A 24,641-nucleotide genomic window follows, 5' to 3' on the forward strand; every position below is an offset into this window, starting at 1 on the left:
GGGGCTTTCTCACCGACATGCTAAGACTCCTCTGTCATGTGTCCAGTCAACAGCAGCACACTTGACAGATTGTTTCGGGAGGACAGAAAGGTGAACGAGTTGGCCAAAAGTTTCCTGCTTAGAGTCTCCATGTCCGTGGGAATGCCCTTCAGCAAGTTAAATTGTTTCCAAATGCTCTGGAGTAAACAAAAGAGGATACGTTGGATTTGTCCTAGGTTTGTTTTACAAGGGCTTGACAAACTCTTGAGGATTAACGTTCATTTAATCACATTGTTTTGCAAAACCGAAATGAGACACACTTCTTCCGGCCTCCTATGTATGGGACTCTTAGGACTCTTAGGCTCAGCATTTTCCTCGTCATCACATCTTTTTTGTAGACTTAACTGTACATTTTGTGGTTGCATGAGTTCCCTTAAATGTTGTAAGATTGTCTACGGCTGAAATATCTATCGTTACATGAGCATGTATGACCTCAAATGTTATACATTTGTTTTGGTCATTAATTGAATGATCACATCTCTTTCAGAAAAAGAAAAGTTGTTCCTCTCTGTTTTGTTTCCATGACAACAAAGTCCAGATGTTTTCTATGGTACATTATGAGAACATATCCTGTCCAGCACAACATCTGATAAAAAAAAATGTGTTGATTGAGCATTTGCTTTGTTCATGGAGTCTGTGCTGCTCTCCATTTGTGCTTTATACAACATATTCATGTGGTTCACAAAGTGGTGCTCTCCGCTAGCTCCCAAAAACTTTGGAAAAACTGAAAGAAGAACAAAGGGCATTACATTTCTTTCCATCTTCAGTCATGTCATGCAGATGTGAATGATAATGCAGCCTTTCTGCACTTTCACTTCCTCTGGTTATGCTCACATGGCTTCTTAATCCAATTCAATTTCACATTAAAGGTCCTAAAATAATTTTTCTTAATTATCTTCTCATGACGGGATGCTTCACGCAGACAAGATCTCCTGCCAAAGTTGGTTATTTAGTTTCTCTGTTTTTGTATTTGATTGATACATTTGGCAGGGCTCTGTTTAAAAAGGGGATGCTGTGTACAGTATTTTTCACAGCTTCTTCTTGTTTGATTCAGTTGGTTAAATGTCTCTCCAAATGACTTCAACCACACCCACGCATGGTGTCATGGTGGATGAGATGAAACTGATTAAATGATTGAATGAAGGGATGTTAGTTATCTTGAAAGAGGGACAACACATTAATGTTGTTGTTTTGTTTTGACCTGCACACATCACTAATATGTGGAGTTAATGCAGAAGCACATGTTGGATAAAAAAAACATATATACGATAACAACGGCTTTTTAACTAAGAAAATAGACGTAAGCCTCACACACACTGTGAACAAGCCAGTAAGCATCCGTAGAAAAATAACATTGTTCATGAAGAGATTGTTTTCCTTTGAAAGGGATTGTTATATAATATTGCCATATTCAGCCATGAATATTAAATGGTACAGCTATATATTTAAGAAGTCAAACTAGTTTCCAGGTGCTTACAAAATGGGTGTCTTTGCGCAGCTATCGTTCAGTAGTTATTTATTCTTATTATTGGTGTCTGGTGATTATTGGAATAAGTGTTTTCTTTTACTGTGTGTAGGACATAATATACTGTATGCATTTTGAAACATGCTTTATTTTGCTGACAACATTCTTCTTTTCCAGTTGAAAATGAGCTCTGGCTGTCCACCCCCCTGGAACAAGACGTCCAGAAGCCAAAGTGTCCCCCTGGGTAACGATACACTCTTGTTCTGTTGCTGTAATGAGAGAACTGATGTGAATTCAATAGAGAACAAAACCTCAAAGCTCAGATGGCCTAGTTTGAGTAACAGTGGCTCCTCCTCTCCTCTCTACGATATCTTTCTGCATGTTTTGGTGCTGAGAATGAAGTTTCTCAGCTGTAACTCCTACAGTTTTCCTGAAGGGAGTTTATTGTTCCCAGTTGGCAGTTCTGTAGTGGAAAATGAACCGTGGCCACAGAAAGATAGAAAGGCTTTTCAGTCACTGTCAGTTACAGTTGTATGTGTTAATAACCCAAACACATCATTCTTGGTTTTTATGATTGTGTTGAATTTGCGGAAAAAAGTATCGGTCTCTATAGGAACTAAAGTCTTTGAGTAATCAGGCGTGTGTTGATGAGTGGTGTTAGTGTGCGTGCATGAGTGTGTGTGGTCACATGTGTGTGTGTGTTTCTGCTTTGGAAAGGGAGTAACCCCCAGACAGAGCATGGAAAATTAAAAACCTGTGTCTCCAAATGAAGCTATTTTCGCTTTGGAAATAACTTCAATTCAATAACAAATGAATGTTGTCTGTATTTTTAAAATGAAAGTCCATTATTGTCTTGGGTTTGTTTGTTTCTGTTGGCAAACCACACTTTCTTTTTAATGTGTGGTTTAGACTTTACACGAAAAGAGGAAGCGATTCTGGTAAGAGCTGATTGCATGGCAACGTTTTTAAGTGGTCATGGTAAATGTTAAAGAAATGGAATATAGTAAGGGCATAGCCAATTTCTGATTAAAACTTAAAACAATTAAATTATCATTTTATTACTTCATTTTCAATTTTCAATTTAAATTCAATTATTTAAGTGTTTAATAATCAATATCTTTAAATTACGTATTTTTTCCATGTCATTTTTTGTGTTTTTCTTTTCTTCAGTTTCTCCAATGTATTTGCTTTATTTTTATTACAACATTTATTCAGATATGCCATTAATCATTCCTTGTTTTTGAGAGAAACTCCCTCTGGAGGGATTATAGCCATTGCAGCCCATTTAGATGCACAAAAACCTGGAAAGGGAAAACCAAAACAGCGTAGTAAGGCCCCTTTAATATCTGTAAACTAAAGTAATAACGGAATAACCTGGAACTTATTACAATAATAAAATGAATGCTGTTAAGCTGTCTGTGGCTCTTTCCTGCTGTAACGATGCAAATTCCCCCTCTGTGGGACTAATAAAGGAATTCTGATTCTGACAAAGGAACAAAGGATACAGACCAAAAAAAGTCGTTTAGTCTTTGATTTCTCAACTCTTGAGTCACCTTTCTCTTCCTGTTCTGCTATTCGCTCTGTGATTTCTCTATTTTTTCTCCTCTTGCTCAGTCAAAGAGCTTCATTGTACTCCCTCCACACAGACCTACTGTACAGCATTACTGTTGCCAAAAGATAAACTTGTCTCCTGCTGAGTAATTATTCCATTTCCCCTTCACAAACCCATTTAGCATCTTACTTCCTCTCTGCCTTCCCACGCAGTTTCTCCAAGCCTCCTCTCATCCTGGTGTCCTTGGACGGGTTCAGGGCAGAGTACCTGAAAGATCACGGCAGCCACCTTCCTGTCATCAACAAGTTACGTAAGTCACCATCATGTTGACTGCACAGCGCTTCATGGTTCACTCTGCATTGTGTGACTGAATCCTTCTGTTGCAGGAAACAGCGGGACAACACCTCCCTACATGAGGCCTGTTTATCCCACAAAGACCTTCCCCAACCACTACAGCATTGTGACTGTGAGTCCCTCCTGGTCCACAGGCTGATGGATTGGATAGATTGTTTTTTCAGTGGTAGTAGAAGAATTCATAAAAGTAATGCATTCAAACAAGTGGTGAAAGAAGTAAAAACAAAGCAACAATACTACAGTGAGGAAATACTCTGATACAAGTCCGAGTCCTACATGTCCTACTCGGGTAAAAGCACAAATATATAAGAGTCAAGATCAAAGTACTCAAGTTTATTACAAGTGCCCTAAAATTATACTTAAATAGGATACCAAAGTACATTTATGTAGATTTATCCCATCTCCAAAACGGAAGCATGTTTAATTGTACTCAAAGCTAAGTATCAGAGATATCCTTTTTTACTTTATATGATTATATATTACATTATTAGATTGATATTTTGTATTTCTAATATCCAAAAGTCTTTGTACGGTGCAGCTCATTCAAAAACATTATGAGTTTTATATTCTTGAACAAGTTTGGTAGATAAACTAACAACTCATAGATAAGAGATCCAGAGTGAGCACTGTTTATTTGTAAAGGGTCAAACTGTTTGGAAACCAATAGTAAAGAAAATATGAACCAAAGAAATTCGTAGTAACAAGTTTCCCTTTGAGAAATGCATCAAAGCAAATCTCCTAACTTACTTTCTATCACTGCTGTTGGTGTTCCAAAGTTTAACAAAAATGTGGGTTTTTTCCTGCAATTTGAGAGCCAGTGTCTCTTCACAGACGTATAGAGTTACCATGGAGGCTTAATGCCTTACATGTGCTTGTTGAGAGGAGCAGCAGCAGGAGAGCGGCTTACAGAGTGGCCTTCACCTCTTTTATTTACAGACCCTGTAATTAAAATAAACTGCTTTGGTGACTGGTAATATCTAAGTTAGAAAGAAAAACCATAAAAGGTAATGAAAACCCCTTCAGCCACATCATCCAAACAGCTCACCCTGACTGTATGTTTTACCTGCAGGGTCTTTATCCCGAGTCCCATGGGATAGTGGACAACAAGATGTACGATGTGAATCTAGACGCTTTCTTCAGCTTGAAAACTGACGAGAAACTCAACCCAAAATGGTACCAAGGAGAGCCAGTAAGTGAATCTCAGCAACCATGATATTTTGTACAAAGGTGTAAATTCATTTTTCAGTAAAGACTAGTTTGGAAAAGACAAAAACTGGGATCTAAAAACAACCATGTGAGGAGATTTCGTTTTCCTTAAGTGCAGGACAGCTCTGAGCTTTTGTAATTTCCTTCCCACATTGTCTGAGTCCGACACTACTGTTCTGTAACATGTGAAAGTGAACACACCCTGACTTTTGGGAAAACCAGAAACAGATAGCATCAGCACATGTCTTTGTGAAGTAGGAATCATTGTGTTCCGAACAGCCTTTCATTTGCTCAGAATCAGCGTCCCCTGTAATGAGCTCCTTGATATAATCTCCTCGTACGAGATGACATCTCATTTAAGGATGTGAGTTGAGCTTGTTTGTGGTTCCTGTTGAAAACGCAGGTCTCTTAAATCTCATTTCTTAACAGTGTGACACGCTGCTCCACGTGAAAATGCACAATGCAGCAGCCGGATCACTTTCCACGAGCGAGGGGGGAAATACATTAACGATGACTCCTGGAATAAATCATATTGTAATGACCCAATCTCATTTTAGAGCATCGGCCAAAACATGCTTACAAGCCTGCTGCACAACTATAACAGCATTTCTAATTGCACATCAGTGTAACAGGTATTGATTTAACATGAAGAACATGCAGTTAGATGTCCACCAGTCGTCTGGGCTGTGAGGGATTACACTTTCACCCTAATGGACCAAACCCTGCTGCTGTGATATACTGATATTAATGAATGAGTCTAATACAGCTTAGTGTGTCAACATGAATCTAGATGACACTCCCATTGTGTCTCCTTCTCTCACCTTTCACCTCCTTTCCTCTCCTTCTGTTTCCTCTTCTCCCCCCTTCTCCTTTTCTCTCTCTCTCACGTCTCCTCTCCCCTAATTTCATTATTGTCTTTCCTTTCATCCTCTCTCCTCTACTTACTTCTCTTAATTTCCTCTCATCTTTTTCCATGCCCTGATCTCTTCTTTAAACTCCTCCACCTTTTATCTTTTCCTTATGTGTTTTTGTATCTACTTTCTTCTCATCTACTCCCCTTTTTTCATTCTTCTTTTTATCTACTTTTTTTCCTTTGTTCTTGTGTCTCCATTCCATTCCTTACCTCTTCTCACCTTTCCTATCTCCTCTCCTCACCTCCCAAAAACTCTCCTTGCCTCCCTTCTCCTCCTCTCCTTGCCTCCCCTCTCCTCCTCTCCTTTCCTCCCTTCTCCTCCTCTCCTCGCCTCCCAAAAACTCTCCTTGCCTCCCCTCTCCTCCTCTCCTTGCCTCCCCTCTCCTCCTCTCCTTGCCTCCCTTCTCCTCCTCTCCTTGCCTCCCTTCTCCTCCTCTCAGATCTGGATCACTGCCATGCGTCAGAAGTTAAAAGCAGGAACCTTCTTCTGGCCTGGCTCAGATGTAAAAATAAATGGCACCTACCCAAGCTTGTACAAGTCCTATGATAAGTAAGAGATACATTATATTCTTTTGAATTAATGACAAGAACATTAATGCTATATTATGGGGCTGAATTCATGAATTTTCTTCACAGGACAATTACATTCGAGCAGAGAGTGTCAACACTGTTTGAATGGCTCAGTTTACCTGAAGGGGACAGGTATTACTTTCTCTTTTATATCATTCAAAATATGTTGTGAGGGAACACAGAACATCACACTGACCTGTTGGCTTACTGATTTCAGACCTGACTTCTACACTTTGTATCTGGAGGAGCCTGACGCGGCTGGACATCGATACGGACCAGGGAGCAGCGAGGTTAGTCTGTCACTAAAAATAAACCTTAAAATATAAGCTGGTTGCTGATTACCTAAAAAAAGAACAGACCAGTGCAAATAATGAGGAACTTTGTTCTCGGTCCTTGGGGGATCCTGGGTCATGTGATGGTCTTGTTGTACATGTGAGGGAAGGGTGGTGGAAAGACCCACTGAAGAATACCATGAGATTGGTTGAAAGCTCTGAAACAAAATGCTTGTTAATATACATTTTCCAAAGGGTTTTGGAGCTGTTTGACTAGGGGTGCAATACATTATAGATTAGTCTAAAAAGAGTCAGAAAAATGTTAAAATGGCTTGTTATATAATTTCTTCAGAAAAGCAAAAGTATTTTAGAGGTTGCAATTTACAGTAGACAATTTGCTGGCATTTCTGCTTGAAACATTTGTTACATTTATTATCAGAATGATTGCTAATTAATGTTCTTCTTTTGAAATTAATAGATTAAGCTATTAAATAGTTCCACGTGCATATAACGTATAGTATCTAACAATTAAAACAAGAACTAAGTGTAACCTATTGTGTAATCTGTAAAAAATCATATGAATAATATGTAAAATATTGGGTTAAAAATTATAATTATAATTTAAAATGTAACCTTGTCAGTAAAAATAATTGAACACATTTACCATTACAGATTGTCGTGGCTTCCTTCCTTGTGTTTCCATCAAGCCACTTGACGCCTTAAACAGACAGTTCTAACTCGTTTCTTTCCTTTAAATTACTGACAGTTTGAAGTGTTGCTTGGCCTCCGATGGTTTAGATGATGTTGCGATGTGTTTGCTCAAAATAAAATAACAAACTTTTGCACATGCAACAAATAAAATAGGCCTTTACAATATTCAAAAGAAATAGGCAAAACTCAAATAAAATAACAAACAATTCTTGATAATGCTTATATAACTTCATAACTTAAAGGATACTTGTACGATTTGTATGTACGTGTACGGTTAAAAACTGTTCCTCGACGGAGTCTCTCAACAGGTTGCCCCTCACTGTGGCTTTAGCACAGGCGCCGTGGGAATTGTAGTCCTTTATAGTGCGCTGACTACAGACGTCACAATTAGGTGGCCTTTCTTATAAAATCAAAATACTGACTCTAACACAGATGTTTAACTAAACTCCATTTAATAAAGCCTATGCTATGACCCTTGCTGACAGCTTCATTTTATCCATTATATTTGTTAATCATTTATTTGCTGAATCAAGTTGTCCTTGAAGTGTTCACACTCACAGTTTTCCTGAACGTTGTTTTGTGTTACGGTGACACGTTAACTAAAGCTTTTTGTTTTGTTTCCCTTCAGGTTGTTGAGGCCTTGAAAAATGTGGACAGGATTGTGGGGCTGATGATGGACGGCCTGTTAAAGAAAAACCTGCACCACTGTGCCAACATTATAATCGTATCAGACCACGGTGAGATAACTACACAGCCTGCGGTACAGCGCTGTGCCATTTACACCAGGGGTTCCCAAACTTTATTGTGCCAAGGACCGGCAGATACATTAAAAAATATTCGCGGACCGGTTGTCAATTTTAACTGATTTGAATATTTACTCACCAGCAGGTGACAACAGAGGCTAATTGTATTTAACAGCCTGAAGAAATACCAATCTGCATCCAAAACATATTAACAACGTTTAAAACCAGGATACAATTAAAACAAAAAATTAGGACCGCTTTACAAATATTAATATAATATATAATATAGCCTAATATAGGTGGCAACAGTGGCTAATTGTATGTAACAGCCTGAACAAATAATAGAACAATATGCATCCAAAACATATTAACAAGTTTAAAACCAGGATACAATTAAAACAAATTAGGACCACTGTACACATATTGATATAACTGAAATGTCAGTGAGACCCCTGGGCTTGTTTGCCAGCAATAATAACATCATACCGGGGCGTTCGTTCCGGTGCACTCCGACAGCATTTAGCACTACATCGAGATTAAGATTAAACTAACTTCTTTTGGGAACACCCACATACCTATGGAGTTGGCCAGATGTGTGTAAATTACTGTTCATGGTAATTTGAAAACAAATGCCGTTGTTGGACACACACAAACACACCGAACATACACACACACAGCAAACGTTGCTACGTTTCAACCACACACACCTCTACACACGCCAACACACGCCTCTACACACACGCATGCAGTGGGGAACACAGTGAAGGCGGTGTGTATGCGCTGGTGCTGCACTTCTCAGAGGCTGCCTCCTGATGCTGCAGCCATTTTATGAAGTGAAGGAGGCTTTACAAATTTAAAAAATAGCTCTACACCCCTGGCCGCAATGTCCTTAAAATGAAGTGCGAGTTCGAAATATATCTCAAATAATGTATGCACTGCCATTCCCCCACAAACATAACAGTCTGCGATTAAACGGTTGTGTCCTGTGTGCTCCACTTCCTATTGGCGCACCACCTGTAGCTTTATCTGCACACGAGAGGCTGAGACCTTATGCTAACCAATTTTGATTTATTTTTTATGTTTTGGATTAAATAATATGACTGGTATAAAATAAAATAAAAATAAAAAAATTAATTGAATTCTTTTTGATAAAATATTTATAATTCTGCAAATATTACGATAAACTCACGGTACCGGTCCGCGGACCGGGGGTTGGGGACCCCTGATTTACACGACAGTTAAACTGTACAGTGTGATTGTGAATTTAACGCAATTCAGAGGAAGTCAAGTTTTTAGTCCTTTTTTTTAATCTTTTATTTAAAGCTGTGCATATGCTTACAGATAAGCTTGGCCCATCCCTCCTTAATCTGCGCCGTTTAACTGTCCCATTGTTTTAGAGCCTGTGTGCCACTGAGCTGGGCTTTAGAGGCTTAATGACATCTGCTAATGTTTGAGTTGATCGAGTCCCTATATTTGTTAAAGGAGAAAATCCAGCTCCATTTTTGGAAGAAATCTAAAGAAAAATGAGTCTGTAATCTGAGAGAAAACTGTCAAAAACTCTCAGCAGTTAATGTTAGCGAGATGAGCTAGTGATTCTTCTTTTTTCTAACAGTGCACAAACCTGGCAACTTCCATGCAATCATAGCTACATTTGTCAATAATTCAAACACCCATCTTTACATTTTATAAACAAAAACTGAAGACAGATTGATATTTCCCTTTGTTTCAGGAATGGAGGAGGCTTCGTGTGAAAAGGCATTCTATGTGTCAAACTACCTGAACAATACAGAGAACTTTTCTGTCATCCAAGGCCCTGCTGCTCGCATCAGACCCACCCGCCTGCCAGAGGATTTCTTTGACTGTGAGTTCCTGCTGAAAACACCCAAACCTCCCCTTGTTCCCAGCCTTGCCGTATCACTCAGTGTCCATTTGTTCGTGCGTAATGTCGCTGACCTTGTCCTCTGTTTCTCTCCTCAGTCGACTATGAGGGCGTGATGACGAATCTGTCGGTATGCCAAGTATTCCAAATGTGACTTTTGTGTTGATATGAAGAATGAAAGATTATCTGCTTGCTTGGTTTCACGTCAAACAAAGCCATTCTCCCAGCACTGCGTGTTGATTCTCCTCTGCTGCGTCTGCTCTGAAGTGCAGGACCGATGACCAGCCAATGAAGCCCTTCCTCAAAGAAAACCTCCCCAAGAGGATGCACTTTGCCAAAAACGAACGCATCGAGAGAGGACACCTCTACATGAAGCAGGGGTGGCAGGCTGCGCTGTAAGTCTCCGATCAGGCCACTGTCTATATGTTCTCACTGATTGAGGTCATTAAACTGTGCTGAGAATCAGCTGCTTGATAAAGGACCACTTATTGAGAGCAGCTGTGTTGGGGAGAAAACTTAAAAAAGGCATTGATAAACCCAACTTTACATTTGAATTAAACACCCTGGCAATCAAACTCCAATGGTTTTTTTAAACCACTAAACACTTAGTTTGAGATTCAAACTGTTACCTTGACCTTTTATGAGCTTTTTGATATGTAAAACCTGTTTGACCCAAAGTTACACGCTTAGCACGTCAAAGTCTCTTCAAACCTAGAATTAGGAAAGAACATTTAGTCAGATTTTAGCTCCAAAATCTCAACAATGCTTCATGCAGCCCTACTTCATGTAAGCTGAGCGGGTGATCTAACGCCTGGCAGCAGGTCAGTTAGATAAGGGAGAGGGGGAAAAAACATTAATGTTGCACAAGTTGTATCAACAAGTTTTAAATGAAACAGCCACACCAATCTCTACAAACAACAATTGTGTATTTCCACCTACTCACAGCCTGGAAAAGCATGTTTTAGCCACGAGCAATCTCTATAGAGAGGAAGAAGGTTAGTGGTGGTTAACATTCTTTCTATAAATTATCCATTTAGTCTTAGATTGTTTTGTACAGTAGATGCAGACTGTTTGCCTTCTTTCACTTTTAAACGATCGATAAAAGACAAACTTCAAACTGCTAACTTTGACATAAAATAGCTGATCCAGCTTATTAAAAACTATTACTTTACTACTTTCTAAAAACAAATTACTGCATGGGAAAAAAAACGTAATTAGCCACTTTTGGGATTTTTCGCTGATCAAACTGTGGCAAAAGGCAATTATTTGAATTAAAGTGAAGTAAATTATTTGAAATAAGAGTTTATTTTGTGTTCCATGATTTGAATTGATTGGAGAATTGGAAGTGCAGGAGCATTATAAACCCATCTGCATTGCACATTTAATCTCGAAATGTAAGGACAAAGTTAGAAAACAAATTATAACCTGAAAATGTTTGATTAAAAGGATCTCAAATGTAGACCTTATACTGTATAGTGTAAACTGTGTTCGTTATTCTCCCGTCCAGGAGAGAAGCTTTAAAAGGAGACTAAATGGAGTCTCTGTGAAAGTTCAATTGGGTACTTTAATTTAAAAAAGCGCGGGTTGGTCACAAGCATGATATTGTTCAGTCAGACAAACAGCTGTGATCCGCTCCTCGTTAGAGAAGACAGGAGGAGGATCTCTCCTCCGGTGCTGTTATATATCCTCTGCTGGCTCCTCCCCGCCAGCCGGCTCGCCTCGTCTCCAATGTCCGTTGTTGCATTTAAACAGAGGATTGGTTCTTTTCACATTCAATATATGCTTAACACGCCTTTTCTCCTCATATTCTCTTTCATCACTTTTCATGTAACACATTCTAAACGCTGTAATCAATACTCTAAAAAATACTTCTCGGCTCGTTTGGTTTCCGGATGTTGTCACATGCTAAATGCTAACCGTAGATGAAGGATTTTCAGAATAAAAGCTTAACTGCTTGTGCACAAGAATTTCTGGTTTTTCAGTATAAAAGAGCATTAAAACTGACGGCATGTTTAAACTACATTTCCCCATTAAAACATTGATTTTAATTTCTAACAATAGCCAGAGTACGAAATGTTTTCCGGTGATGACAGTCACAATAGCAATTCCACGGATAGAGAATAATTAAGATGTAGCGGAATATACTACAGATCTTACAGTGATTGGTGTTGGCCAGTCTTACTGTGTGTAAATTATAGTTCAGCCAAACCAAAGTGAATGTCTGGTGATAAATGCAAATGTTTATTTTGGCCACACAGAAGTTAAAGCACTTAAAGTAATTTGTGTTAGCAGCCATTTAATGAATAAGGCTTGGTATGCTGGAGAGAAGCTGTACAACTTCTTTGAAGGAAAGCAACCATGTAATCACAGAAAATTGTTTCAGGCTGAAGAATGTAAGCTTTAATGTAGTTGCAGTGTGCAGTAAATCGCTCTTAAGGGAATAAAGACTTACTGTAAACTTGCCTGACCCTGGATTTGAGATTGAAAGTCAGATGAAAACAGTTTTTTTTGCATGACTTCCATCCTTAATTCCCCTCATTGTGGTTATTTGTACTCTGTCTTGACAGTAATCAGAAGGAGCTGAAGTACTGCACCGGTGGATTCCACGGCTCAGACAACATCTTCACCAGCATGCAGGTCAGAGGAAAGAAAGATGTGTGATAGTCCACGAGTTAAATGTTTAACACGGTATCCTGTTTAGGTTTCTTTTAAACAGGAAGTGTGATAACACATTGACACATTGAGAGAGAAAAGTCGGGGGCCTGATAACTACTGAAGGTTTACGGGAAAAACATAATTACTGGCCTCCCGAAAACAGATACATTAAAGAGTGTTAATATAATTTTCTCAGCAATTACTGTCTGCTTACTTTCGAGTTAGATTAGAGGAAGAAGTAGCAGTTACGTCCCCAAACACATCTGTGATTGGACAAAATCTGTCTTCATATAAATCAATCAAAATCAAAACTTTCCTATTCAGATCTGCTTTTAATTTTTAATTCATTTTATGCATTTGGTTGTGTTATTTTTATAATTTATTTAAGATTGTTAATATCTATCTGTAAAGTGACTTTGAGTCCCTTTTCAAAGCACACTATAAATCAAATGTAATATTATTAAGTACTTGACAGACAGCTTTCAAAACGATATGTATTTCTCCAAAAATACCATATTCAAAAGGATTGAGCTCTAACATTTTCAGGATGTTGTAAAAGTCAGTAGTTCATAAATTGGCCGCTTTTGTAAGCAGTTCATGTTTGGGTCTGAATGCAAGTTACAGCTCTGTATGTGATGTTTTATTTCTGTGAATCAAACTCAAGGAAAATGGCTAAGATACAAACGCAATAGTACTTTGGAAACTTGAGCACAGTGATGACACCATGTTGTCAAAAGTTGCTCCCCACCTACACATTCTGTGCCTCGTGTTGAATTAATTTAATTATGGAATGTTTTTGTATCTGTCCGTCTCCCTTTTAGTCATCACATCACATCTGTGTGTGTTTCCGAACGTGGTTTCAGGTTGACTTGACTAGTTGTAAAATTAGCTTACAAAGTTGATGACTTGTCCAATAGACCGCTGTGAGTTGTGAAAAGTCACATATTCCACAAATAGAGTTTACTTTCAAATATCCACAAAACCCACACAAACGATGTCTTTCCTAGAATTTAAATATCTAGCATTCATTTTTAAGGTTATGTAAGGTCAATTCAAAGCATCAGTCCATTTCAAATATTAACATAACATTTGACTTATTTAAGCCTGCGTCACACTGTCCCGAAATTGACGCCAGATGGACACACGATAACGGAAATGTTCAAATTCGGTTCTGATCGTAACAACATCGGGCCATTCGTGAGGGCATCTTAAGCCATCGTATGACCGCCGGTGGAGTTTCTCAGGCACCGGCAGCAACTTCGCGAGCGGTGGCAAAATCTTGCAGAAAGACCTTGCGAAAGTTCATTTTCGTGTTGAATTCGTGTGTCCATTTTGCCCTTCGTAAGGCACTCGTGAGGGCATTTTGTCAAATCGTGTCCTCTTCGTCTGATCATCGGTGGCATTGGGCATTGTTCGCCTCACGAAGACAATACGAAGGAAACAAGAAGCTGCCCGATTGTCTAAAAAAGGCAACACGACTACGTGAAGCCCTCGCAATGCCGTCGTGTAGCCATCGTATTATAGTACGATGACATCGAGATGGGACCACGGTGTGCAATGTTTCCTTGCAGATCGCTTCTCTGGTTGTTTTATTGCACAACAAAATCACGCAAACATATTATGTAAATAACCCAATTTGTGTTCTGTGGAACTGAAAAGGATATTACATTGTTTTTGTTACTTTCGTTGCAGTTGTATGTCTTAAATGTAATTTAGGTTAACGTCTCTTCTTCAATATTTAAGTCCTATAGTTAAAACATGCATTATTTTTTTATTAAACGGCTTCAACGGACCACAACAAAGTTAATTGATGTTGGGGCAGAATCTCTGCTACGCGCCGTTCCTATATGAGCGGGTTCTCAAAAGAAGGAAAAATTCAAAGCAGCCAGGATAAGGGTTAAACAATAATCTGCTTTAATGGCAAAATCATACAAATACTTCACCTAATCACGAAGCACTCTGCAGAGTACTCCGGGCTCAGGTTCTACCACCGTGTGAGACACGTCTCAGGAACGGCAAGTCAAAAACAAGAGCGCCGATCTTCAAAATGATCACAACATTTATACACAGAGTTCACTTCTGAGCGAGCTAGCCAGTGAGTTGGCAGTGTTCCATTGGTCGGTTTCCCTTCTGGGCGGGATCCCAGGTAGTAAGTCAGTTTGTTGATTCCATCGTTTGCTTCACAGTGTATGTGTGTGTGTGTGTGTTTCTGTCCCTCTGCCCTCAGGCAGATCCCCCAATCAATGATTTGGAGTCATGACAGAGGACTCTTTGACAGGACACATACTCATTCCCCCTAAACATCTTCAACACACACAAACATCGTATCATGTATCTTTAACAGAAGTTAATTGTTCTTATCGCTTAATGGCTTCCCTGAACTTCCCTTCACCCCAAAGTCAGCTTACTAGGAATTAATACATTTTATTGATAAGCTCAAAAGGACCTTTATCTCATTTACTGCTGTGTGACCCAAGTCTCAAGGCCTCTTTTGGGGTCTGTAGGAGATAAATCATTAATTCTACAAGGCTTCAACTGTCTTGTATCTGAGGCACATCTCCCTTTGGGCTAATCAATACGGGTTTTAGCAATTAGCAGAGGAAGCGAGAGACTCAGGGCCCCTTCCTTGCTGGGAACTGCAAAGCAGATGTCAAAGGTCATAAAACCACCCTTTTGACTACACATGAAAAGTGGAAGAAAAGACTATTGCTTTCATTTATTATTACTAAGTAGTGGGACATTGTTTCAGGAATATATGAAAAGCCTCTCAATTATTTAAACAGTAAAAATGTACTTTCAAATTTAACACCCACGAATATATAAGGTGACATTAAAATGAATATACCAGATTGAACTTTCCTGCCATAACACGTTACTTTAATACTTCAAATAATTCAAATAATCCTTCAAGGTGGAGACATTTTAGGTGCTGTAGTTGTAGGGGCATCAGTTGTGGGGGCAGCAGTCGTAGGAGATACAGTTGTAGGCGCACCAGTTGTAGGTGCTGCTGTTGTAGGGTCAGCAGCTTTAGGTGAAGCAGTCGNTGGCTTGACCACAGTCTGTTAACCCAGTGTTTTCTGACATGAAACGTTTTATTTCACCTTGCTATGTGTTTTTAACGTATATTAAAAAACGGGGACATTTCCGGGGACAGTTTCAACCCGGGACAGGCCAATACAAACGGGGACTGTCCCCGGAAAACGGGGACGTCTGGTCACCCTACGAGAGAGGGAAGTGTGTGATGATGTTCTTGACTGTTGGTAAAGGAAATGTCCTTCCTATATATTGTCCTTCACCAAATCATCAGGCAGATAAAGAAACATTTAAAATCAATGCCAATGTTCTGTGCTGTTTGTGCTGGATGTTTGAATAGGCAATGGTTTCCAAAACAACCAGAGGTGTTTACTACGATGCCAGATTAACGGGTTAGCAAGGTATGCTAACAGCCAGAGCTGTAATACCATGGTGGCTCGATTTAGCTTATGCTACAGCCAGGTTACATTCAGAGTTTTGGATTCAATCATCTGAAGAGCACTGTTTACGAACTAGTTCCTTTGAAAATTGTGTCACATGTTCATAATCGATAGTGCTGTACATCTCTGAGCAGTACAGATTCAAATACATTTAAAATAGCAACATAAATAAATAAGGGATTTCTGGGAAGGTCATTCTGTAGAATAGAAGAATTGGGAGGGATGAAACCCTATTTGATGGTCACACATGCAGAGCGCACACACAGTGACATTTGTTCTCGGCATTTAACCCATCCTAGTACCAGGAGTCTAGTACTAGGAAAGCAAGGCCCCCAAGTATTTTTAAACTTCCTTGAAGAGCTTTTCAATGTACGTATAATTCATTTTTCGAGGTGTAAATGATGGAGGATTTCTCTCATTCACACAGTGATGAAAAACATTTGCGCATGGTTTGCAGGTATTTGATGACATATTTCTCGATGCAGTCCTTAAGCATAACGTTTAAATCTGCCCCATCAGGTTTGTAATTAAAGAGCTGCAGAAGGCACCGTTTTTTAATTAGAAATAAACAGGAAGCACAGATTGCATGAGATCAATTACATTTACCTAATTAAATAACTTGTGAATTTACATGAGATGTATTTCAGAGGTTGTGTTCACAGCTAGGAAGAGAGTGGAACTGCCTGATCAACAACTATGAACTCTACTGTTCTGAAATGGTTTGCATATTTTTGATAGAGGAACAGTCAATATCAGCTTAGCATCCTCTTGAATCTGTATTGAGCTGCACTTCAGTACATTCATCCTCCACACTTCATATTGCTGTGCCTTTGAAGAATAAAACCCAGTGAAGTCATCTGAGAATGACTCAGCTAAAGTGCTCTGTAGTTATTAGAAAGATTCACAGTGAGCAGTAATTGTTGTTTTTCTTCAGTTTCAGAGCTGTAATAACTTTAACATTTATCAAAGGGAGCTACACACCAAATAATTATCAACCAAATGCTTAAAGTGTCTTATGAAACACACAACTTCATGTTGTTGTAGCTTTATGACTGATCTGCCTTCTTTACAGCAAAATCTGAGTATTTGAATACCCAGCCTTTTCAATAAAACATGAATCATGACAAGCATACACCGACCACGCAACGCTGAAAGCATTTAGCTGGAGGGGTTCTGTGTAACCCTTATTAAAAGCTGCAGTTTTCAAAGTGTTCCACAGATTGCATTTTCCTTCATCTGGATTTTTGTCAGATTTTGCGATTAAGTATTTATTCCGCCCAGCCGCTGCTGTCCGAGTTTGTCTCCGTCAGAGCGGAGCAGGATCCACTCGACAGGAGTTGTCTTCACCTCGATGAACCTCATGTTATGTTCCGGTTTGGTCTCTTTGAACCGTGAGAGCAGTTCACTTCTTGTCCTCCAGCTGGAGTGATGGATCATGATTCAGCCGCTCACACGCTCACCGTCCTACTCACTGCTATCTGCTCTATCTGAACACTCTGTTAATGTATCTAATTATTCAATCTGGGTAATTATATGCTTGTAATTGAACAACTGCAAACATGTTATTCTCCTCTGTTTTATCATCAGCTGCATGATTAGGATCTTCATACATAGGCTACACTGCTAAATGACTTTTTTACATTTAATCACTAAGAACGAGATTTAGCTTTATTTCCTATGATTACATGAGGTCACTTCTGTCACCTCTTTGCTTTTTAGGATGACATTTACGCTGGATTGGCATTGTTAGGTAATTAAGCTAATTCTTATTTGTAAAAATACAAGTTATGGCATATCAGTTATTGGTTATCAGTTAACATGATTCAACATTGGACATATTATGATATCAGAATGCCCTATCATTTTAGGAATCAATTAAGTCAAGCTAGGCAAATAGTAACAGCTTGATCTTAATCTTAATCTTTAGCTGGTGCCTTTATGGAGTGTATACATGTTTTGACTTCAGTATCCAGGCGAAGAGTTGGTTAAATATGCAGACCATAGGGGAGCTTGGTATAATGGATGGTGACTAAAAGAGGACATAGTATGCTCATGTTCAGGTGTATATCAGTATGTAGTGTCTCTACTGGGACATGCCTCCATGCTTTAATGTTCAAACAGCTCTTTATTTTTCTCACACTGCCTGGGCTGCAGCACCTCTTTTCACCCTCTGTCTGAAACCAGAGCCCAGTCTGCTCTGATTGGTTAGCTGGCCGGCTCTGTTGTGATTGGTCAACCGCTTAGAGATGTCCGACGCCTTAGCCTACCAAGTACAATTTGTTGCAGCGCTAGCAAATATGTGAGAGTGGTACAAAGTGATGTCACTATGTTCCAGAAGAAAACAAAGGAATCCAATGGAGGCATTTCAGGCAGGGGAAGTGTGTGGGAGAGAAACTCCCTCTGGAGGGAACACAGCTAGGATTTGAGCCTCTGCAGACCATTTACATGCACACAAACCTGTATAACACTCTACAGCAAAGCGAATACTCCAAAAAGCAATGTAGGGCCTCTTTAAAATGTGACTGCACTTGTATTTTCTTGTTTTGTTCATCTTCTGTTTTCTTTGGCCTTTTATCTAAACGTCCAGTGTTGAAATAAATCAGCTCCACTGTTCCAGAATCTTTATATTGTTTCCAGTCAATGCTCCAAAAATAAGTTCAGACACAGACGTCACTTTGTCACATGCCAGGGCTTTCTACCTGTGAGTGGAATACACATTATGAAGATCAAGGCTCCTCTGAGCTTTGGATTCCAGGTAAGCGTAGCGTTGTACTAATGAATCCATGAGCAGCATCGTGACTCCTCGTTAAAATGCTGAATTATTCCAAGTGACCTCAGTAAAGTGCAGATCTAATGCTGGATGAAATGCACTGGTCTAATTTAGAACTTGTGAAAACTCTTAAGCTGTTACTTGTTGAAATTCATAACTTGTCAGCACAGTGTGTTCTCTCTCTCTCTCTGTTGAGATTAGGCCGAGCATGAGATTTGACCTGGTTGATGGGATGTTGGTACTAGTGTAATTTATCTTCATGATTGGTAAACAATATTTCAAAGCATTCAGGTCTTTCAGTGAAAACAATTCAATATCACAACATTATGGTTTTTCTCCTGTTGTTTTTTTCCAGCTTTCTTCTTAATTGAAACAATCATTTGTATGGCTGGGATTGTGACCAAAATAAAAAAGTTTTCTGGGGAGGTTGGCTGGAAGACTTTGTCCCCGAATCAATACTAGATGTTTGTTCAATACTCTGCATTTTGCTGCGAAACGCTGCTCTGCACCACTTACAGGTCTATTTTCTTCTGAAAGTGAACCCATAGAAGTTGATGGTCCTTTTTCTTAATTTATCATAAGCTATGCAAGCAGAAGGCTGGTGGGGGATGGAAACACTTTGCAATACATAATGTGGGAATTTAACGGGACGTATGAGAAGTAAATCAGAATTGACTGTATAATTAATCTATCATTAATGAGTAGTCTATTTTGTAATGTAGATCAGGATGAGCAAGCAAGTGTGAAGCATCATTTGCTGGTATTTTATCAATTTGAATATTCAATATAATTAAGTAAAGTTGGTCAGCGTTCAATGAAGCTCAACAAAAGGAAAGTTAATTCCACCGCTTTTAGAGCTTTTTTGACCGTTTCTATAGATGAACTGACTGTTTTAACTGTCAGCAGATATCTATATACATTTTGAATTTCAATTTAATTTGGATGTTTTGCTTCTTTCACATATTGCAAAGCTATTATGTTGTTAGTCTTTCATTTTCAACCCAAACTGGGTATTTTGGTTAGTCTCCTAGTTTATCTTTAAGACTGGTTAAAGGGGCCTATAGGTTCTATAGGTTTGTGTGCATGTAAATGGTCTGCAAAGGCTAACATCCCTGTGTTCCGTCCAGAGGGAGTTCTTCTCCCACATATTGGACTCCTGTATTTACTTCCTAAACATATCAGCATCACTGTGTAACACTCGCGCTTCTATTGGCTAGCGCTCCTACACATTGTAGGTAATAGGCTAAGGGGCGGGACATCTCCAGCTAACCAATCAGAGCAGACTGGGCACTGGTTTCAGACAGTATGAGAAAAATGAAGAGCTTTTTGATCATTAAAGCATGGAGACATGTCCCAGTAGAGACAATACATACAATATTAAACCTGAAAAGGAGCAGAATATGTCCTCTTTAAGTATTTAGATGCACTCATTAGTCTCTCTTGCAACCCCTACAATCCAGAATAGATAAACAGCATCATCCATTCTGCTTTTTTTAACTCGTGAAATGTTTAGTTGTTCCGTTTTTAATGTTTTTAACGCGTTGATTGCGTTCAACGCAAAAAAAAATTAACGCCACTAATTATTTTAACGCGATTAACGCATGTGTATTTTTTGTCTTCGGTCGCCCCGTAGTTTCAGAGCGTATCGAGTTTAAAATAGCATCTACAAGCTGATGCTGACAGCCTCGCTCCTGCTGCCCGCTTGCGGCANGGAGGGGCGCTGCGCCCCGCCAACGGAGCCCCGCGCCCCCCCTGAAATTCAAGGTGTTTAAAAAATTTTTAATTTTAATTTTTATAATATATATATATTAGGGCTGTCAAGTAAACACATTAATAACGCGCTAACGCAAAAAAAAATTAACGCCACTAATTATTTTAACGCGATTAACGCATGTGTATTTTTTGTCTTCGGTCGCCCCGTAGTTTCAGAGCGTATCGAGTTTAAAATAGCATCTACAAGCTGATGCTGACAGCCTCGCTCCTGCTGCCCGCTTGCGGCAGACCACACTACCACGCTCATCGGCAGGCACCGACTGGCCATCGGGAGGACCGGGAGGGTGTGTGTGTGTGGCGCGAGCGAGAGAACGAGCACACCTTACGTCTATTGTTGTTGTTAGCATCTGGTGCTAGCTAGCTGCGCTAACGGATATAAGGAGCTGTTTCAATGAAAACAGAGGAGCGACATTTCGCCAACAACTGCGCCGAGCACCTGACTTTATGCAGGTAGCCAGACAGTGGGACGTTGTACGAAAAGTCATCACACTCAGCACGGGTAGTGCGCGCAACATGATTGCAGCGTCCAGGCAGCTCCCGTTCGAGCATATGCCTTGAGTTACACATAGCTCCAACGATCCATCACAGTTTGTTTGTAGCCTTTATTTAACCAGAGGCCTGTACTGCAAAGCTGGTTCAACCTAACCTGGATATGTTTGAGTTAGCCGGTTCGGCTAATCCAAAACATACGCGCTGTCGCTAAACGGTACTATGACGCGGGTTATCAAGTGGATCGCTCAAGCCAGTCGTGTCCTATCTAGTTAGGTGCGCGTTCACATGAAAGGGGTGGTATTTGGGGCATTCGACCAATCACAAACATGGAGAAGCGTACTGACAGCGCAGCGTCATACTTCCTGAATGAAAAGTCAACTATAATATTAGACATATGAAGAAGTTAAACTTTAAACATCCATGACTTAAACACTTTATCCAGGATAAAAGCCACATAGTTGCACATGCAAGGTGAATACAGCTGGTAAAAGAAAAAGTGTTTGAATGCGTACATTAACAGGTTTATGATATCACTGCCCTGTCTAAGACACGAGTGGATCTGACTCAGATCCACTCGTGTCTTAGACAGGGCAGTGATATCATAAACCTGTTAATGTACGCATTCAAACACTTTTTCTTTTACCAGCTGTATTCACCTTGCATNCTGTCAGGCAGTCTAGAAAAACCGAGAGTGATGGATTGCATTTACCTGTCTGTTTTGCTGTCCGTACTGGAAAAATGCGGTAGGAGAGAGATAAGGGATTTTCATAAACATGCAAAATTCAAAGGAGATCTTCTTGCATGCAATGTGGAAGGGAGCTCGGCGGAGAGATGGGCGTGCCAGCACTGGAAAGGAGTTTCTAACAGCTTGTTAACGCAGACCAACTACGGAAAAAACAGTATTATATCTCCTCTCTTATTGATGTGGTTGGATTTCTGGTGGAAAACCAGCGTGCCTTTACGGAGGGGAAGATAGAGGTTTTGATAACATGCAGAGGGGGGCAGTGGCCTTTCCTCTCCCTGGCTGACTATAAGATAGAAAAACACCCACCCCGAATTGGCTGATGTAGTGAATCAATCCCTCTAAAAACGCCACTTACAACTAGTCACAAAATGCAAAAATTAATCCATAAGTATCACTCAGGCAATGTGATGACTGAGGCTATTAGTGTTAGGAAATAGGAGACCCTTTTACCCACACTGGAAAATAGATGTGAACCTGTGGACCCCATGGGTGTGAAAACATTGTCGATTGTCATTCGATTTGGTAAAATGAGGACAAATGATCGTCACAGAGCGTGCCTGCTGATCATATTCGACAGCTGACCAAAGGTGATGCACAACTTAACGGACACAAGCGTGGCAGAGCTCAACAAAGTTGGACTGGACCACATCAAAGTATTTACTAAGCCAGGTATTTGTATGGGCTGCTCTGAATGTCTGGGAAACATGGTGGCTCCAAGAACTCCTGCAAACAAACTTAGGTCGTGAGTATTCCTTATTGTACACTGTTTGAACGCACCAGCTACACTAGATTGTAGTTACAATGCTATGTCAGCAGAGATCAGCTTTAGGTGGATTTCTTTCATGTGTGCAATGCGCGCGCCTCTACTAAGTTATGCAAGAAGCCACAGTTGCTGTGCATTACAAGGGTGTGGCACCTTAAACGCCGCTTCTGGGAACAGAGAGGGACAGGACATCTGTTTCCACTGTGTCTGTAATTATAAAATCCTTCAACGACAAAAATCCCTTTTGAAACTGGACATTATTCCGTGATGGCCCACGCGCAGAGATGAACCGAATGAGAAGCAACAGGCCTGCTGCGTGAGATGACCTGAGCCCAATTTCCAGTCATTGCTCAGTTTAGCGCAGCGAGGCAGTTATTGCCCTGCTGAGACCACCAAGACAAGATTTTTACAGACGGAGGAATACTGACTTCGATGGACGTTAAGTTCTCGACAGGCTTAAGCAGCAGCTTGTGTACGCAATCTCCGTTGTGGTGCGGAGTTTAACAAAGTGTGGGACAAAGGCTGCCAGCGCTACTCCGAGACCCGAAGTGTCCAAACGGAGATGCAGAGACAACCCGACTATGGATGGGTATGTAGTCGAGGGAACTACAGGACACAGGGATGATGACAAAACAGAACTTCAGAGACTGTACTACAGCACGATTGATTCAGTGCTTGGAGAAATGGATCAGAGATTCAGCGAGCGCAACTCGCAGCTGGCCAAATCACTTGCTGCGCTGAATCCAGAAAGCGAAACATTCCTTGATGCAAAGGCTGTGAAGCACATTATGGACCTGTCGGGATCGCCTTTAATTGAGGCAGAGTACGAAGTTGCAAAACAGTTTTTCAGCATGCAAAAACAGTCACAGCCAATCGAGGGGGATTGGACTATACAGCACATCCTCTCCAATTACCACACGCACCTTAAGGCAATGCCAAGCGTAATGACTGCTTTCAAACATGCCAAAACATTTGGCGCCTCCACAGCAATGTGCGAGAATTCATTCTCCACTCTAAGGAACGTTTTTTCGGACCATTGACGTGCAATGCTCCACAAAACAAAGGCCCAGCTGGTTCAACTTGCGTTTGAGAGAGACTTAACAAGAAAAGGCACAACAGAATGGAAGAACACCATTCTCTTGAGGTTCAGCACCAGCACCCGCCGCTTGCAACTCTTCTAAAGGTTAGACATGCTTTTCATTTACTTAATGATGCCAGCCCTGGCTATGTTGATGTTGAAAGATTTTGGGGTCTGTCTGCATTTATGCATGAAGAGTAGAGTATAGTCTTTTTTAAATAGCCTGTTTTCGCTTTCACCTATGCTTAATGACGCATGCGGTGCGCACAGCGCTGTGTGTGTGTGTGTGTGAGAGAGAGACTTGGCTTAATGACGCGCGCAGTACGCACAGTACTGTGTGTTTGAGAGAGGGAGAGAGTGCACAATGCAATGTGTGTGAAAGACAAGAGACTTTGCAACATGTTTTGAAATTGAAGTTGCGTTGGTGTTTGTGTGTTGGTTGTTAACGGCAGTGTGTGCCCCCCCATTCGATTTGTTCTGGAGCCGACCCTGAGGACAGGGTTTGAGGGAAAGAAATACATAATGCGAACGTGAAATCAATAAAGTATGCTCTCAAATTTAAAGACCACGCTCTTGAATAAAGATAGGGAATAACCCCCATAGTAGACCACTGTCCTCCTTCATCTGTGCGCGCCCGTGAGACGTTCTACGATGTGTTTGCTCCCGCGCTTCCACTATGAGTTCGGTCCAATTCACATTTGACGTTGCCTGATTACGTTAATTACTACGTAACTGATTACTATAATTCTAAGTTTTTTTAAAGCGAAACACATGTTTGCTCTTATTTTATTATTTAGTTGTTAGTTTTGATAATCAAAGAAACATTTTTTGGAAACTATATTTTCGCCCAGTCATTTTTTATCAAGGAATGGGTGGGCCCAGTGACAGAGTGGGTGGGCCTAGGCCCAGTAGGCCCACCCATAACAAAGCGGCTGGAACGCAGCACGCTTGAAATTTGCCTTACATTCTTTTTTAAAACTGCCATAATTCCCAAACCCTACACTCCTTGAACATAATTTTTCATGAAAAACGTAGGAAAACCTCTGCTACCTTGAAAATAACTAAAAATTAAGAAAAAAAATGACTCTTCCAGTTTAACATTTCACTTTCAAGTTTTTAACAAAGTCATTGCAATGCATTTGAGCTGTAACAATTTTGATTAAAATCATTTAACTTTTCTGTATTTTC

At 40.1% G+C, this 24,641-nt stretch overlaps 1 protein-coding gene across 1 annotated transcript in view; it reads left to right on the forward strand.

Moving 5' to 3' along the window:
- Nucleotides 1-24,641, forward strand: part of LOC104951554 (ectonucleotide pyrophosphatase/phosphodiesterase family member 1-like) — a 61,482-nt gene that overhangs the window by 21,393 nt on the left and 15,448 nt on the right. The window contains 12 exon segments of the mRNA XM_010778236.1: nt 1,682-1,748; nt 3,269-3,366; nt 3,443-3,522; nt 4,480-4,599; nt 5,970-6,079; nt 6,166-6,231; nt 6,317-6,389; nt 7,711-7,819; nt 9,555-9,686; nt 9,803-9,834; nt 9,972-10,099; nt 12,272-12,341. Of these exon segments, the coding sequence (XP_010776538.1) occupies nt 1,682-1,748; nt 3,269-3,366; nt 3,443-3,522; nt 4,480-4,599; nt 5,970-6,079; nt 6,166-6,231; nt 6,317-6,389; nt 7,711-7,819; nt 9,555-9,686; nt 9,803-9,834; nt 9,972-10,099; nt 12,272-12,341 (1,085 nt within the window).

This window comes from Notothenia coriiceps, unplaced genomic scaffold (assembly GCF_000735185.1).
Source record: "Notothenia coriiceps isolate Sejong01 unplaced genomic scaffold, NC01 NC01_scaffold00000339, whole genome shotgun sequence".
Taxonomy (NCBI): Eukaryota; Metazoa; Chordata; class Actinopteri; order Perciformes; family Nototheniidae; genus Notothenia; species Notothenia coriiceps.